At 48.1% G+C, this 12,872-nt stretch overlaps 1 protein-coding gene across 3 annotated transcripts in view; it reads right to left on the bottom strand.

The window, feature by feature from the left end:
- The window catches only part of LOC115513585 (androgen dependent TFPI regulating protein), a 75,800-nt gene that overhangs the window by 23,764 nt on the left and 39,164 nt on the right, over nt 1-12,872 (bottom strand). For all 3 annotated transcript variants that reach the window (XM_030314845.1, XM_032593112.1, XM_030314846.1), the window contains one exon: nt 8,851-8,966. In XM_030314845.1, coding sequence (XP_030170705.1) covers nt 8,851-8,966 — 116 coding nt within the window. The remainder of the gene's footprint in view (nt 1-8,850; nt 8,967-12,872) is intronic.

The following is a 12,872-nucleotide window of genomic DNA, read 5'->3' as shown; positions in this document are numbered from 1 at the left end:
GCTTGCTGGGCTTCTCGGACCCTTCAATCCACTTTCCTTACCGCAAGCTACTAGCGATCCGTCAATCTTTCCAAAAGAGAAATCTGTTCAGGGCACTCCCCTGCCTCCAGTGGACCCCACCAATGCTTTAGGAACATACCCAAGCTCCTTTACCCAGCCTATCTGGCCTTGTCCTGCCCACCTGTCCACCTTCAGATCTAGAACCCATCCATATTAGACGCTTTTCTGTTTCTTAAATAACCAGGCACTGCAGCTCTGGGCTTTCACTCATGCTGTTGTCTCTGCCTGGAACACCTGTGACCTTTCCGCTTCCTAGGACACACTTCTCCTCGCTCTGTGCCTGGCTGAACCATCTCACACTTCAAGTTTCAGCTTGTAAGTCAATTTCTCTAGAAAAGATTTCCCGAAGATCCCATAACACCCATTCAGTTAGGTTCTTATGCCAGATACTTCCTTTACCATGAACTTACCCTTGTTGTTTATTTGATTGTCTTTCTCACCTGGAATGGGACAAGGATTATATCTATCATGTACGTCTGTTTCCCAAGTGCTGGGAACATGGCAAGTTCTTTATATTTTTAAGCAAATGACTCTTTGGGGTGTTTCTACTAGCACCTATAGTTCCCTCTTTATATATATACACACACACACACACACACACACACACACTATAACTTATATATATTATATATATATATAAACTATAATAACATATAGATAACATATATATATAACATATATATAACATATATAACATATATATAACTATATATATAACTATATATATAACATCTATATATAACATATATATATATTAATGTTTATTTTTGAGACACAGAGAGAGCATGAGCGGGAGGGGCAGAGAAAGAAGGAGACACAGAATCCAAAGTAGGCTCTAGGCTCTGAGCTGTCAGCACAGAGCCCGACGTGGGCTCGAAATCACAGACTGTGAGATCATGACCTGAGCCAAAGTTGGATGCTCAACCAACTGAACCACCCAGGTACCCCAGCACCTATGGTTTCTAACCGCTGTTCACTGCAGCTTCTGCAGACAGCTCTCAGCTTCGTGACCCATCAAGAACATCACAGCCTCTAAAACCAGGGAGGGGCGCCTGGGTGGCTCAGTCGGTTAAGCGGCCGACTTCGGCTCAGGTCATGATCTCGCGGTCCGTGATTTCGAGCCCACGTCGGGCTCTGTGCTGACAGCTGGGAGCCTGGAGCCTGCTTCTGATTCTGTGTCTCCCTCTCTCTGCCCCTCCCCCATTTGCACTCTGTCTCTCTCTGCTTTTCAAAAATAAATAAATTTTAAAAAAAATTAAAAAAATAATAAAACCAAGGAGATGTACCCTTGGCCTTCCAGGCTTTAGTTAATCGATTGCTCACTTTATTATACTTTGAAGAGGCCAATAATTCTGACCCTCAGTTCAGAGAACAATACTCTATGTCCTTCTAGAGCTGTCTGCTGAGTGAATCTATATGAGTCAGGCTGGGCAGGCACAGACTGGCAGCCAAAAATTAATCTTTTATAGTTTTCTTATCCTAGATATTACAGCATCCGATGGTTCTCATAAAATTCATATTTTCTGTGTCTTATCATACACAAACAGTGGAAGTCTGTGGGTTAGGGACTAGTAGTAAAAGGGGTTTTGTGGGCTTTACACATATACTTGCTTTTTTTAATTTTTTTTTTTGAGGGAGAGCGAGCACAAGTGGGGAGGGGCAGAGAGAGAGAGGGGGAGAGAGAGAATCCTAAGCAGGTTCCACACTGCCAGTGCACAGCCTGATGTGGGGCTCGAACTCACAAACTATGAGATCATGACCTGAGCTGAAGCGGGATGCTTTACCAGCTGAGCCCTAGGCTCTTGTATGCATATACTTCGTAAAGCATGAACACTCATGCTGTATCAGTATAATGAATTAAAGGGCCCTCTGGCCCCATATTTTCATGCTGACTTCCTACAAAAGCATGCAAGATGGTCACAGTTGCACCTGAGACCAGAAGGTAAGCACAACCTGAATTCACATTTTGTCAACAAATTCAACAAATTAGCAGAAGACTTCCTACCGTGAAAATGTCCTTGAGAACAACTGGGACCTGGTGATTCTTTAAGGTGGGGACAGAGCCTATTGCTGCCTTTGCAATGCAGCCCCGTGTCACCCTTCTGTTCACCTGCCTTCCCAGGCTCCCAAACACAAACAATGGAAGGTCGAAGATACCTGCCAGCTCTGGCTTTTTAATAGTAACTTGTGAATTTCTACCACTGTCTTTTTTTTTTTTAAGTTCATTTATTCATTCTGAGAGAGGGAGAGCGTGAGAGCAGGAGAAGAGCAAAGAGAGAGGAAGAAAGAGAATCCCAAGCAGGTTCTGCATTGTCAGTGCAGAATCCAATGTGGGGTTTGAACTCAGAAACCATGAGATCATGACCTGAGCAGAAATCAAGAGTCAGATGTTTAACCGACTGAGCCATCCAGATGTCTCTTCTACCACTGTCTTAAAAAAATCCATGTTAGGTAAAGAATGTAAGAAAAGAAGAGAAGAGAATGAGGAGGAAGAGAGGAAAGAAAAAAAGAAAAAAAAGATAAAAGGAAGAAAAGAAAAGGAAAGAAAAGGAAAGGGAAAACAAAGAAAGGAAGGAAAAGATAAAAGAAGAAAAGGAAAAGAAGAAGGAAGGAAAGCAAAGGAAAAGGAAAAGAAAAAAAGACAAGGAAAAGAAGAAAAGAAGGAAAGAAAAGAAAAGAAGGAAAAGAGAAGGAAAGAAAAGAAAAGAAAGGAAGAAAAAGAGAAGGAAAGAAAGAAAGAAGCAAAGAAAAGGAAAAGAAAGAAAAAAGAAAGAAAGAAAAGAAGAAAAGAAAGGAAAAGAAAAAGAAGAAAAGAAAAAAAAAAAAAAGAAAGGAAAGAAAAGAAAAAGGAAAAAAGAAAGAAGAAAGATAAGAAAAGAAAAAGAAAGAAAAAAAATAAATGGAAAAGAAAAGGAAATTTTAAATGGAGTAGAAAGAAACGGTGAAGCTAGAGGGCTAAATTATTTACCTAGATGTTGAAAAATATCAGCAATAATGAGAGTTGTTTGGGGTGGCCACCTGTTCAAGACAGTTAAAACTGTTGCCCACCCTTGCTATATTGCCCCCTTCTGGGCCGGTGCCTCATCCTCCCTTCAGGGACTGTTGGGCTCTTGTACCTTCTCCATTTTCTACCCTTGGATCATTCTTTGCTACTCTGCTGCCCCATTGTCCTTCCTGCCCCTTAGAGGAGGGCATTGCCCCCCAGCATTTACTTTCCATCTCTCTCTCTCTCTCTCTCTCTCTCCCCACTCTCAGTCTCTCACTCTTTTTCCAGGAAGCTCATTCTGCCAGGAGGGTTTACTCCCTGGATCTCCACTGTCCCACCTCTCCTGGGAAGGATGTCCAAATGGAAGTTCCTCTAGGCAAGTGGTTCTCAGCCTTGGCTGAAGATGAGAACTGCCATGGGGAGCTTTAAAAATCCCAATGCTCAGGACGCACCCTAAACTAATTAAACCAGAATCTTTTGGAATAGGACACAGATAGGGGGTTTTAAATGGAGTCTTTCACTTACACCCCCAAGCCATTTTGTTTCCCTAACGTTTCTACACGTATTAGTGCGACCACCATCTTCCCTGGTCTACCAGCCAAAAACTCATAGAACCGTCCTTGACTTTTTCTTCTCGTTGGCCCATGGCATGCCAATGAAGCCACAAACCTATTCTGTTACTTCCACAATGTGTCTCGGGTGCCCTCCTTCCCGCGTGTACAGGAGTATCACTCTTCAGCATCGTATTACTTCTAATTTTTGAAACAGGCATTTGGGTCGAGCAAGAGCCAAGGTTTGCACGGGAGGGACAAGTGTGGACGACCCTTCCCTCTCCCAGCCCTCCACTTTTACCTGTCTCCAGATTGCTCCCCAGCTGGCCTGGGCTCCAAATGTGGACAACTAGGGGCCTTGTGTTGGCATCTTTATATTTATTTCATATATTAATTTACATGGGGGCAAAGGAGTACCTCTGTGAAAAATGGGACTGGGAGTCTGATCTCAAGATTCAAGGGTGTGAAACTCCGGTGCGTCTAGACAATCCCAGACAAGCGTTGTATTTAAACCCGGGAAAAAGTTAACAGTGGTTCCGGGCAGCGATTTACCATGATGCCTTAGTGGACGTAGATGCTGATCTTGGAACTCAGCTTAGTGCATCGCTCTGGCAGCTTTTAATGTATTCCGGCGCTGAGGTATCTGTATGTGTAAATGTGTGTGCATGGAAATGGATGCCCAGATTTAAAGGATTGTTGTCCACGAGGGCCCAGGCACCTTTGATGGGGAAGCTCACCTGAGTGAGCCGAGTATAGAAGACAGAAATCATCTCTCTTGCCTCACAGGAGCTGCTATTGAGGACGACTTTACAGACACCTCCCCCGCTGCTGGGTCATAGCTGCGTATCTGTGTGATGCTCGTCGCTGGCAAGACCTTACGCGATAGCAGAGACACCTGCGGCACCTGCAGATTTCTGGTCTACCGAGAGCAAGGTGGCGACCCGCTGCAGGTCAGCTGGGGCTGTCGTAGCGGCCGGTAGTGTTATCCTATGGACACAGGGGACCTGTGGGCGATGACAGTGTGGGTCTCAGCAGACGGGGGGTGGAGTGCAACCTGACTTGGATGCGAAGCCCGGTGGAGATGGGGGGCCCAGGAGGCTAGGTATGCATGACCAGTCGGCAGAGGTGACCACCATGGGCAGGTGTGAACACTCATGGGCTTATTGGAACGCTCAGGGAGGAGGATCTTGGAGACCCGAGCCACCTGCTGCCAGGAAAATAGTGCCCAGAGCACCCAGACATGGGCTGACATGGAGCTATGACATAACCATGGATCAAGACTAGGACATTGGGATCAAACTCAATGATAAGAATATTCCGCCCACCTTTTGTTTGGGTGTTATTTTATTCTGTTTTGCTTCCCGTGCAAACCTGCTTCCTCCTTCCTCCTGTGTTCCCCGTGGCTCCTTGTATTTGCTGTATTTCCTCACCTCCCATCTTGTGCTCTGACGATGCGTGGCTCATCCCCACTTATGAAGCACAAACCCCCCGTAGACTGGGGCTGGGCCTTATATAACTTGGCTCTTCCCAGCAGGACCAGCCTCGTATTAGGGGGAATATTTGTTCACTAAAAGAGCGGATCAGAGCCAGCGGTAGGAACAGGTCTGTTTTCCCGCTCCTCGCCATGACCTCAGAGAGAGCTGGGTGAGGAGTTTAGGGGTGAGAGAGAAGGGAGCGGGGAGCAAGCTACCGTATTTATAGGTGAGTAAAGCTTGCCAAAGGAAATGAAACGTTTGCAGTCATCGCTCCTTTGCAAAGCTTTCTTTTCCCACTTACGGGCCAGCCCTCCAATTCTGCAATCTGAAAAATGACAAAAATCAAGGGCCACGTGTGAGGCAGTCCCCACGGTCCCAGTGGCTATTTTTAGGTCGTCGTGACACGGTTTCGGCAGTGCAATGCTTCCCCGGCTCAGCGTTACTGCCGTTTTTCTGACTCATGTTTGTTTCTCATGCTCACCCTGGCCCCGGCCCATACTCTTTACCTCATTCTTGCCACGCCGTTTCCCTATCGGACCATCCAAACCGGCCTGCCTAACAGCTGGCCCCCAGCCACTTCCCTAAAACGTCTCTGTGGATAGCCACACTTTGTGGAACTTGGTTGATGGCCATCTGTCGCTGCGAGGGCCCCACGGGCCCCAGGACATTGCGTAAGGGCGGAGGCGGCCGACGGCCGAGTCTGAGCTCCCACCACCGGGAGCGGGCAGAGGTAGGGGAGCTGTAGTCAATGCAGCAGCGGAAGTGTCCTCTCTTTGTCCCAGCAAAAGTGGAGCCTAACGGGGCCAAATGCCGCCTTGGTACTTCATCAGTGATGAGGGGGTCCAAATCGCAAACCTCTTCCGCTCCTCACCCGGGCCCACCCAGTCACATTCCTACTGGTGACAGGTCTCCGTCACCTCCCTCCCTCCCCCTCGTTCCATTGTATCACTGTAACATCCAGTCCGAGCACAGAGCTGGGAACAACGACATCACCGAAGTTTTTCGACCGTGGAAATGAGGTTAAGCTTTGGCTCATGCTCACCCCCCAGCTCACTTTGCAGAGTATGTTTTGCTCACACGGGGAGCTGAGCAAACCCCTGGCCGTGTGGAGACGGTGGAAAGCGAACTGGATTTGGAAACGGGAGCCCTGAGTGTAAGTCCCAGCTTCAACTTTTCCCCAGCCACAGGACCTGGGGCATGTCATTTAATCTGTGAGGCTTCAGGCCTTCGGTGCTAGATGACCTCCCAGTCACTTCCATCACTCGCCCTCTCTGATTCCGTTTGCAGATTGACCGATATTGTCATCGGTTGGCTAACATCCATTCTTTCCAGCTACCACAAGTGCCACTAATTGGTCTCCCCGTCTTGTTCTTCTTTAATTTCCTCCAGAGTCATCTTTCCAATCAATCATTTACTCCTCCGCTTAAAACTTTCCCACAGACAAGCCCTTACCTCCTACGGTCCAGATTCACTGATGTGAATTCATGAGCCGGCTTTCCCTGTCCTCCAATTCAGCCCTACCCTCAGCAACTCCAGCCCCTTGCAGATGCTGTTCCCTCTGCGTGAAGATCTTTCCCACGTCTGTCTTGACTTATTCCTTCTCATTCTTTGGGTCTCAGCTGAGACATCAATTCCCTGCCGAAGCCAGCTCTCAACATCCTTCCTGGGCACCCACAGCACCCTGTGCTTCTTCCTATTATAGTGCCCTCACCCTGTTGTCCCTGTGGGCAGTTTCCTGTCTCTCAGACAGACGCTGAAGGCAGCATGGTGCCTTGCACACCGCTGTGTCTTCAGTTGGTTAACACAGTGCCTGGCACTGATGAATAATCGAATGGACACATGATACTCTCGCACTGGACCCCCATCTCATTGCAACTCTTTTCTCCACCGACAAGCTAAGCTCTCTTGACTGCTGCTTCTCATCTTTGCAGCCGCCACAATTACTCCCCAAGATACCAGTGGCATTAGGTGCTTTTCTACCCTCTTGGTCTCTGAAGATAAGAGGGCAAAAGTCAGGTGTGACGATGGGTGACCGCCTTCCAAGTTGTTGGGTGGAAGAAGTTAACAGACCGAAGATGCTACCGTATATATAAACCCCAAAAGTTACACTCAGCAAGGAGAACTCAATCCGATGAAAGTCCGCCCAAAAAGGCAAAAGTATGGAAATTCGTGTGAATAATCTGCCAGGTGCCACCCTGCTTCGGCCCCACACATAATAATACGAGAAAATATCTTGATATATACATACTCTTACCCAACCTCAGGATCCAGATATTCTATCTTTAGGGATTTAGTCCTATGGGTTAAGCCAGATATGGTAAGTACATGGCACGTATCTTCCCACCTGCCATTCTTACACTATGGACGGTTATTGCTAAGGATGACAAAACCCTTTTTTGTAGGGTCTCAGAATCCTTCTCGACACTGTGCTCCAGAATCAACTGCCAGTAGGTGTCCAACCATCACCTGCTCCCTAAAAGTGTCCTTTGTTAAAGTGCAAGGACCCCAGGAGTGCCTGGGTGGCTCAGTCGGTTAAGCCTCTGACTTGATTTCAGCTCAGGTCGTGATCTGACAGCCATACAATTGAGCCCCGTGTCAGGATCTGGGATAAATGTGGAGCCTGCTTGGGATTCCTTCTCTCTTTCTCTACTCCTCCCCTGCTCATGCTCTCTCTCTCTAAAAAACAAAAAAAAAGCAAAGGCCCCAGACTGGAGACCAGACCAGTGTAGAGTTCTAAGGTAGATTTATTGAGCAAGTACTTTCTTTGTTCAAAAGAAGAGAGACAAGAAAGATGTGGGGCACTCAGAGAAGGAGAGGTGCAGCAGGGGAGGGGGGACATACGTTCCAGAAGGAAACAAAAGGCACGGGAGGAGCCATCATCTGAGTTCTGGGCACAAAGGTTATGGGCTCTGAGGCAAAGGACGGCAAAGCCAATGAAACAAGCAGCGTCCTATGGAATGTGCTCTCATTCTGGCTTCTACCTCCAGCACAGCCCTATACTTAATTGAACCTCCATATATAAGGAGGGATTGGGGGATTACCCAGACTGTCAGACACGAACGGCTTAGATGAGTCTGGACTGGAGAAGGAGCAGCAAGATTAGCTTCTGATCTGCAGGGATTGTGCTTGGCATGCCCCTGTCTGTAGAGCAAGATACGGTAGCGGATGAGAAGGCGACAGCATGGGAAGGGGGGCGGTTCTAGTCCTTGGGTGGAAGGCCAAGCCTTTTCCCTTGATTACAGACCATTGGGCAGCGTTCCTGAGTTTGGGTGGCAGCAGGTAGTTGAATAATGAAGTCTAGGCCAGCTCTCCCGTGCCTCCAGCGTGGCTGGTCTGCAAGGCGCTGGGAAATTGCCCCAACGCCCTGTAGGAGCCGGATGTTGATGCAAATAAGCCCCTAAAAATACAGGCAACAGAAACGGGCCAAAGGAGCATGCCCGAGCCATCAAATGCCTTTTTAATTGCAAACGGAACCAACGATCAATATTTTCTTGGGGGGAGTAGCATGCATAGCCGTGCAACGGTGACTTCTTCACGAGACAGAGAGAGGAGTGTGCAACTGCTCCCTGTGCACTCACACCTGTGCACTCTGGCACAAGGGACGTTCCCGTGAGCACCCACATCCAACAGTAAGAATCTTTCCTGCCTAACAATGTGATGATGGTTAAATCCCTGTTAACTCAAGGTGGAGGCGCTCCTCTAGAACAGAGTGCTTCTTCTGGGGTATCCAGAGTCTTGAAAGAAAAGTCTAAGGAGATTTCCTCTTTGCGACGCGTACCTGCTGATGTAAGCGAGGCTGGCCACAGCCAACAAGGTGAGTCCTTTCTTCTTCAGTGGGTAGCAATGTGGCCTCAGGATGACTTCAACCAGCGAGAAGGGCAGTATGGATGTGTGCTGGAGGAGAAGAAATGATATAAATCGTCACGTCAGACAGCCCCGGTGGCCTGCCTTGCCCCCAGTTCTCTCCTTCCTTTCCAATCTAACTTCTTAGGCAACTACCAGCTGAAACTTCCCCAAACTTGGCTCGCGTCATGCTCCTTAGATGCCCAAGAGCCTCCAATGGCTCCCTACTGCCTGCCATACTGGTCCAAACTCCGTTGTCTGGCCACCAAGGCTCTTTGTAATGTTCTAGCACCTTCTCTGCTCCTGCTTATTGCTCTCTGCTCTTCTCTTCCCACCCCCCCCACCCACCCACCCACACACACACTTACACACCCACCCACACACACTCCTTCACTAGAACAAAGCTGTTTCCTTCATTCCCCTTTGCACTCAGCGTGCTAGTTCCCACCCTCACACTTCTGTTCATGCCCCAACTCTCCGTGTGGAATGCCTTCTCTCCCTATATTCTAATCATTCATGTTCTTCACAGCCAAGACAATCTTCCACGATGCTGTCTCTGAATTTTCCTCTTGCTAATTTCTCTCACCCAATTCCACTGCATTTGTATCCCACTCCATGCAGTCTGGCACTTACGATGTGTACTCGTAAGATCTGGGGGTGGGGTGGTGGAGAATACTGCTTACTGGGAACATCTAGTAGTGTGAGTAGTTTATGTATATATATTTTCACACGTACAGCTATCATTCCCCTTTCATCCCCGGTCCCCGATTGCCTCGGCTCTTGGTAGCCTCGCGTGTCCTCAGGCTCCGCTTGTAAACCCCAACTCATCCCCATTCCTGATCCCCAAGGCAATAGTCGCTGGGGCTTAGAGATGTCACAGAGCCCATATCACCGTGCTCCCATGCCCAGCCGTGTGGCTGGGGCCCTGGGTGCCGGCTCTGGGTGGCCTTTGCTCTCAGTCATGTCTGCGTCGTGCTCAGAGGCATCTCCAGAAGACCACAGTTTCTTCTCACTCTACCTGAACTAGGGAGGGTACGGTCAGGAGATCCAGACCCGCAGATGACAAGAAACGTGGCAAGTTTTTATGCGGTAGGGGTGGAAGGAGAAGGAACAAATCTTAATAAGAGGGCATTGCTGGGCAGAGAGGGCCTCCCGGGGCCCTGACAAGGCTGCAGTCGGTTGGTACAAAGTAATTAGGCCTCTTCCAGGCCCTGGGGTCCCTCATGTTAGTAGCAAAGCTTAGAGGAACAGTGTTGCAGACAAGCTATAGCTTTTATATATACAATTTTTTTTTTTAATATCATAGAGAGAGAGAGGAGAGAGAGAGCACAAGTGGGGGAGAGGGGCAGAAGGAGAGAGAGAATCTCCAGCAGGCTCCACACTCAGCCCCATTCAGGGTTCCATCCCACAACCCATCATGACCTGAGCCGAAATCAAGAGTCGGACGCTCAACTGACTGAGCCCCCCCAGCCCCCCCGCCCGGCATCCCCATGCTACAGCTTTGATAGACTTTGCCCCAGGATGGTCCTGAACTTACTGATGGGTTGCATGTACAAGTGGAAAGACACGCAGGCCAATTGGCATACCCCACATCTTTCTCTGGTCTGATTTTCGGCTATAGTTTCTGTGTCTCTCCCTCTAATAAAGAGCATCGTGATTACAGGCACCAACTTTCAGATCTGACCGTGGGCTCGTGACTTGAGCCTGAACTTCAGCTTCCTCGGCTATACGATGGAGGATAGCCAGTCCACACGTCACAGGGAACACCACCCTGAGGATTAGGGGTAGAGCGTGTAACGGGCTTCGTCCTCCGCCCCTGAGCACTTCCATTGAGTGTTAGCTGGGATTGCCACCTTTATCACTGTGACCGCTGTCCTTCATCCCCTTGGTGGCCCAGTGTGGCTGAAGGGAGGTTCTGGGCTGCCCACAGCGCCAGGTGTTCAGATGCAGGCGTGTGAGCAGCTGGAAGAGGGTAGCACAGCGGTCCCTGTGGCCACCCTGTGGCTCCCTCCCCAGCCCACGGTGGTTGCCTACGCTCCCAGCCGTGGCCACCTCCGAGCCCTGGCAACGCCCCGTGACTGCCGTCAATGATCTTTTCACCCAGAGGCCACCTCGGGAGGCAAGAGACAGGGCTTGTCTGCCCAGCACGGCCACCTGCCTCTCCACCCGCCCTCCCTCTGCCGAAGCCAGGAAGATCCGGCTTCTATTAGGAAGCATTAACAGTCCCATTATACTGGCCATTGATCTGACAGATTTTATTAACCCTGTCTGTCGTCAGCAGCTTCCATTCTCTACATTAACGATCATTTGGAACAGAATTCCCGGGGAATAATGTAGTGCGTTCGCATTAGGAGCAAATGAGTTCGTAGTGATTAATGCTCTTGCAACAAATAACTCAGGAATGCATGACTGGTCACCTCTTCTAGAAGCCTGCCCTTTGCAAGTGACATTCAATTGGATTTCCAAATGACTTCTCCCTGATGACTTCTGGGAAGTTTACCTCGGTGATGTCATTAGTGACGGGCCATATACTGTGGCTTAATACCAGCTAAAAGGTCTTTAAAAGAATCGCATTTTTTGGCCGGAGCTGAGGGATAGGAGGAAGAAGGTCGTCTGAGAGCTTTCTAAACATGGAACTACCGTGAGGAGACAAGCGTGATACAATAAACTTCCTGGTGTTTCAAACGTCCTAGTATTTCACCTCGCGTTCGTATACATTGTATAACCTTTATCAGGCTGAGCATGATTTTTTTTTTTTCCTCTGAGGAAGAAAAAACAACTCAGGAAGAGAAAAATCAAATATGCTTTCTGCTTCCAAAAAATCTAATAATTAGGCTGGGATTGACACAAATTAGAACACTGCCAAAAATTACTGAAAACAGTGACTCATTCTGTATTTCAATTAACAGTTTCTCAGTTTCCCTTATAAACAGTGAAACTGACAAAAATTAATTATCTCAGAGGGGGTAAAATATTTCCTTCCAGAGTAAACAAAAACATCATGGGCTGAAACAATAGTGCGTGCTCACGGAGAGGATGCAGTGAAATGATCTTCCCTTGTCAACTAGCCATCATTTTGGTAGAGCTTTTCCTTGAATATCTCGTTCCAAATGCATTGGTTAAAAGGACAGTGTCGCTCTTTCCCCATCCTTCTCTACCAAATTATGCCTTTTTCTCCTGTCCTCAGTGGAACGCCCACTTTGGTCTGAATCTCTTGCAGACGTAATGCTAAGCCTGAGACAGGGATTTAAGAATTAGGATATTAAAGCATTTTATCTTTCAATTTTTATTTTAAAAAAATGTTAATGGTTACTTTTTAAAAATTTTTTGAATGTTTATTTTGAGAGAGAGAGAGAGACAGAGCGTGAGCGGGGGAGGGGCAGAGAGCGAGGGAGACACAGAATCCCAAGCAGGCTCCAGGCTCCGGGCAGTCAGTACAGAGCCCGACACAGGGCTCAAACCCACAGATGGTGAGATCATGACCTGAGCCAAAGTCGGACGCCCAACCGGCTGAGCCACCCAGGTGCCCCAAATGATTATATGAGAGAAAGAGAGAAAGACAAAGAGAATGTGAGCAGGGGAGGGGCAGAGAGGGAGAGAGAGAGAACCCCAAGCAGGCTCCACACTGTCAGCGCAGAGCCCAGCTCACAAAACCAGGAGGTCATGGCCTGAGACGTAATCAAGAGTCAGACCCTCAAGCGAGGGAGCCACCCCGGCGCTCCTGTTGGTAAAGCATTTTAGATACCTTGTTGCAAAATAGCCTTGGACATAAGAACTTAAATTTACCAGCCCACAGAGCATTCTTACAAGGTGACACGAGTGGGAACGTGAAACATAAGGAGCATTTACTTTTACTCACTTCTCCCCCGGGGAGCTACGGAGCTGTTATAAAGAGCTATCCTGTTGGGTTTTTTAAAAAAAATTTTTTTAATGTTTATTTATTTTTGACAGAGAGAG

Source organism: Lynx canadensis, chromosome B2, assembly GCF_007474595.2.
Source record: "Lynx canadensis isolate LIC74 chromosome B2, mLynCan4.pri.v2, whole genome shotgun sequence".
NCBI classification, from domain to species: domain Eukaryota; kingdom Metazoa; phylum Chordata; class Mammalia; order Carnivora; family Felidae; genus Lynx; species Lynx canadensis.
The sequence above is the reverse complement of the archived record's forward strand: the minus strand, read 5'-3'. Positions and strand labels throughout refer to the sequence as shown.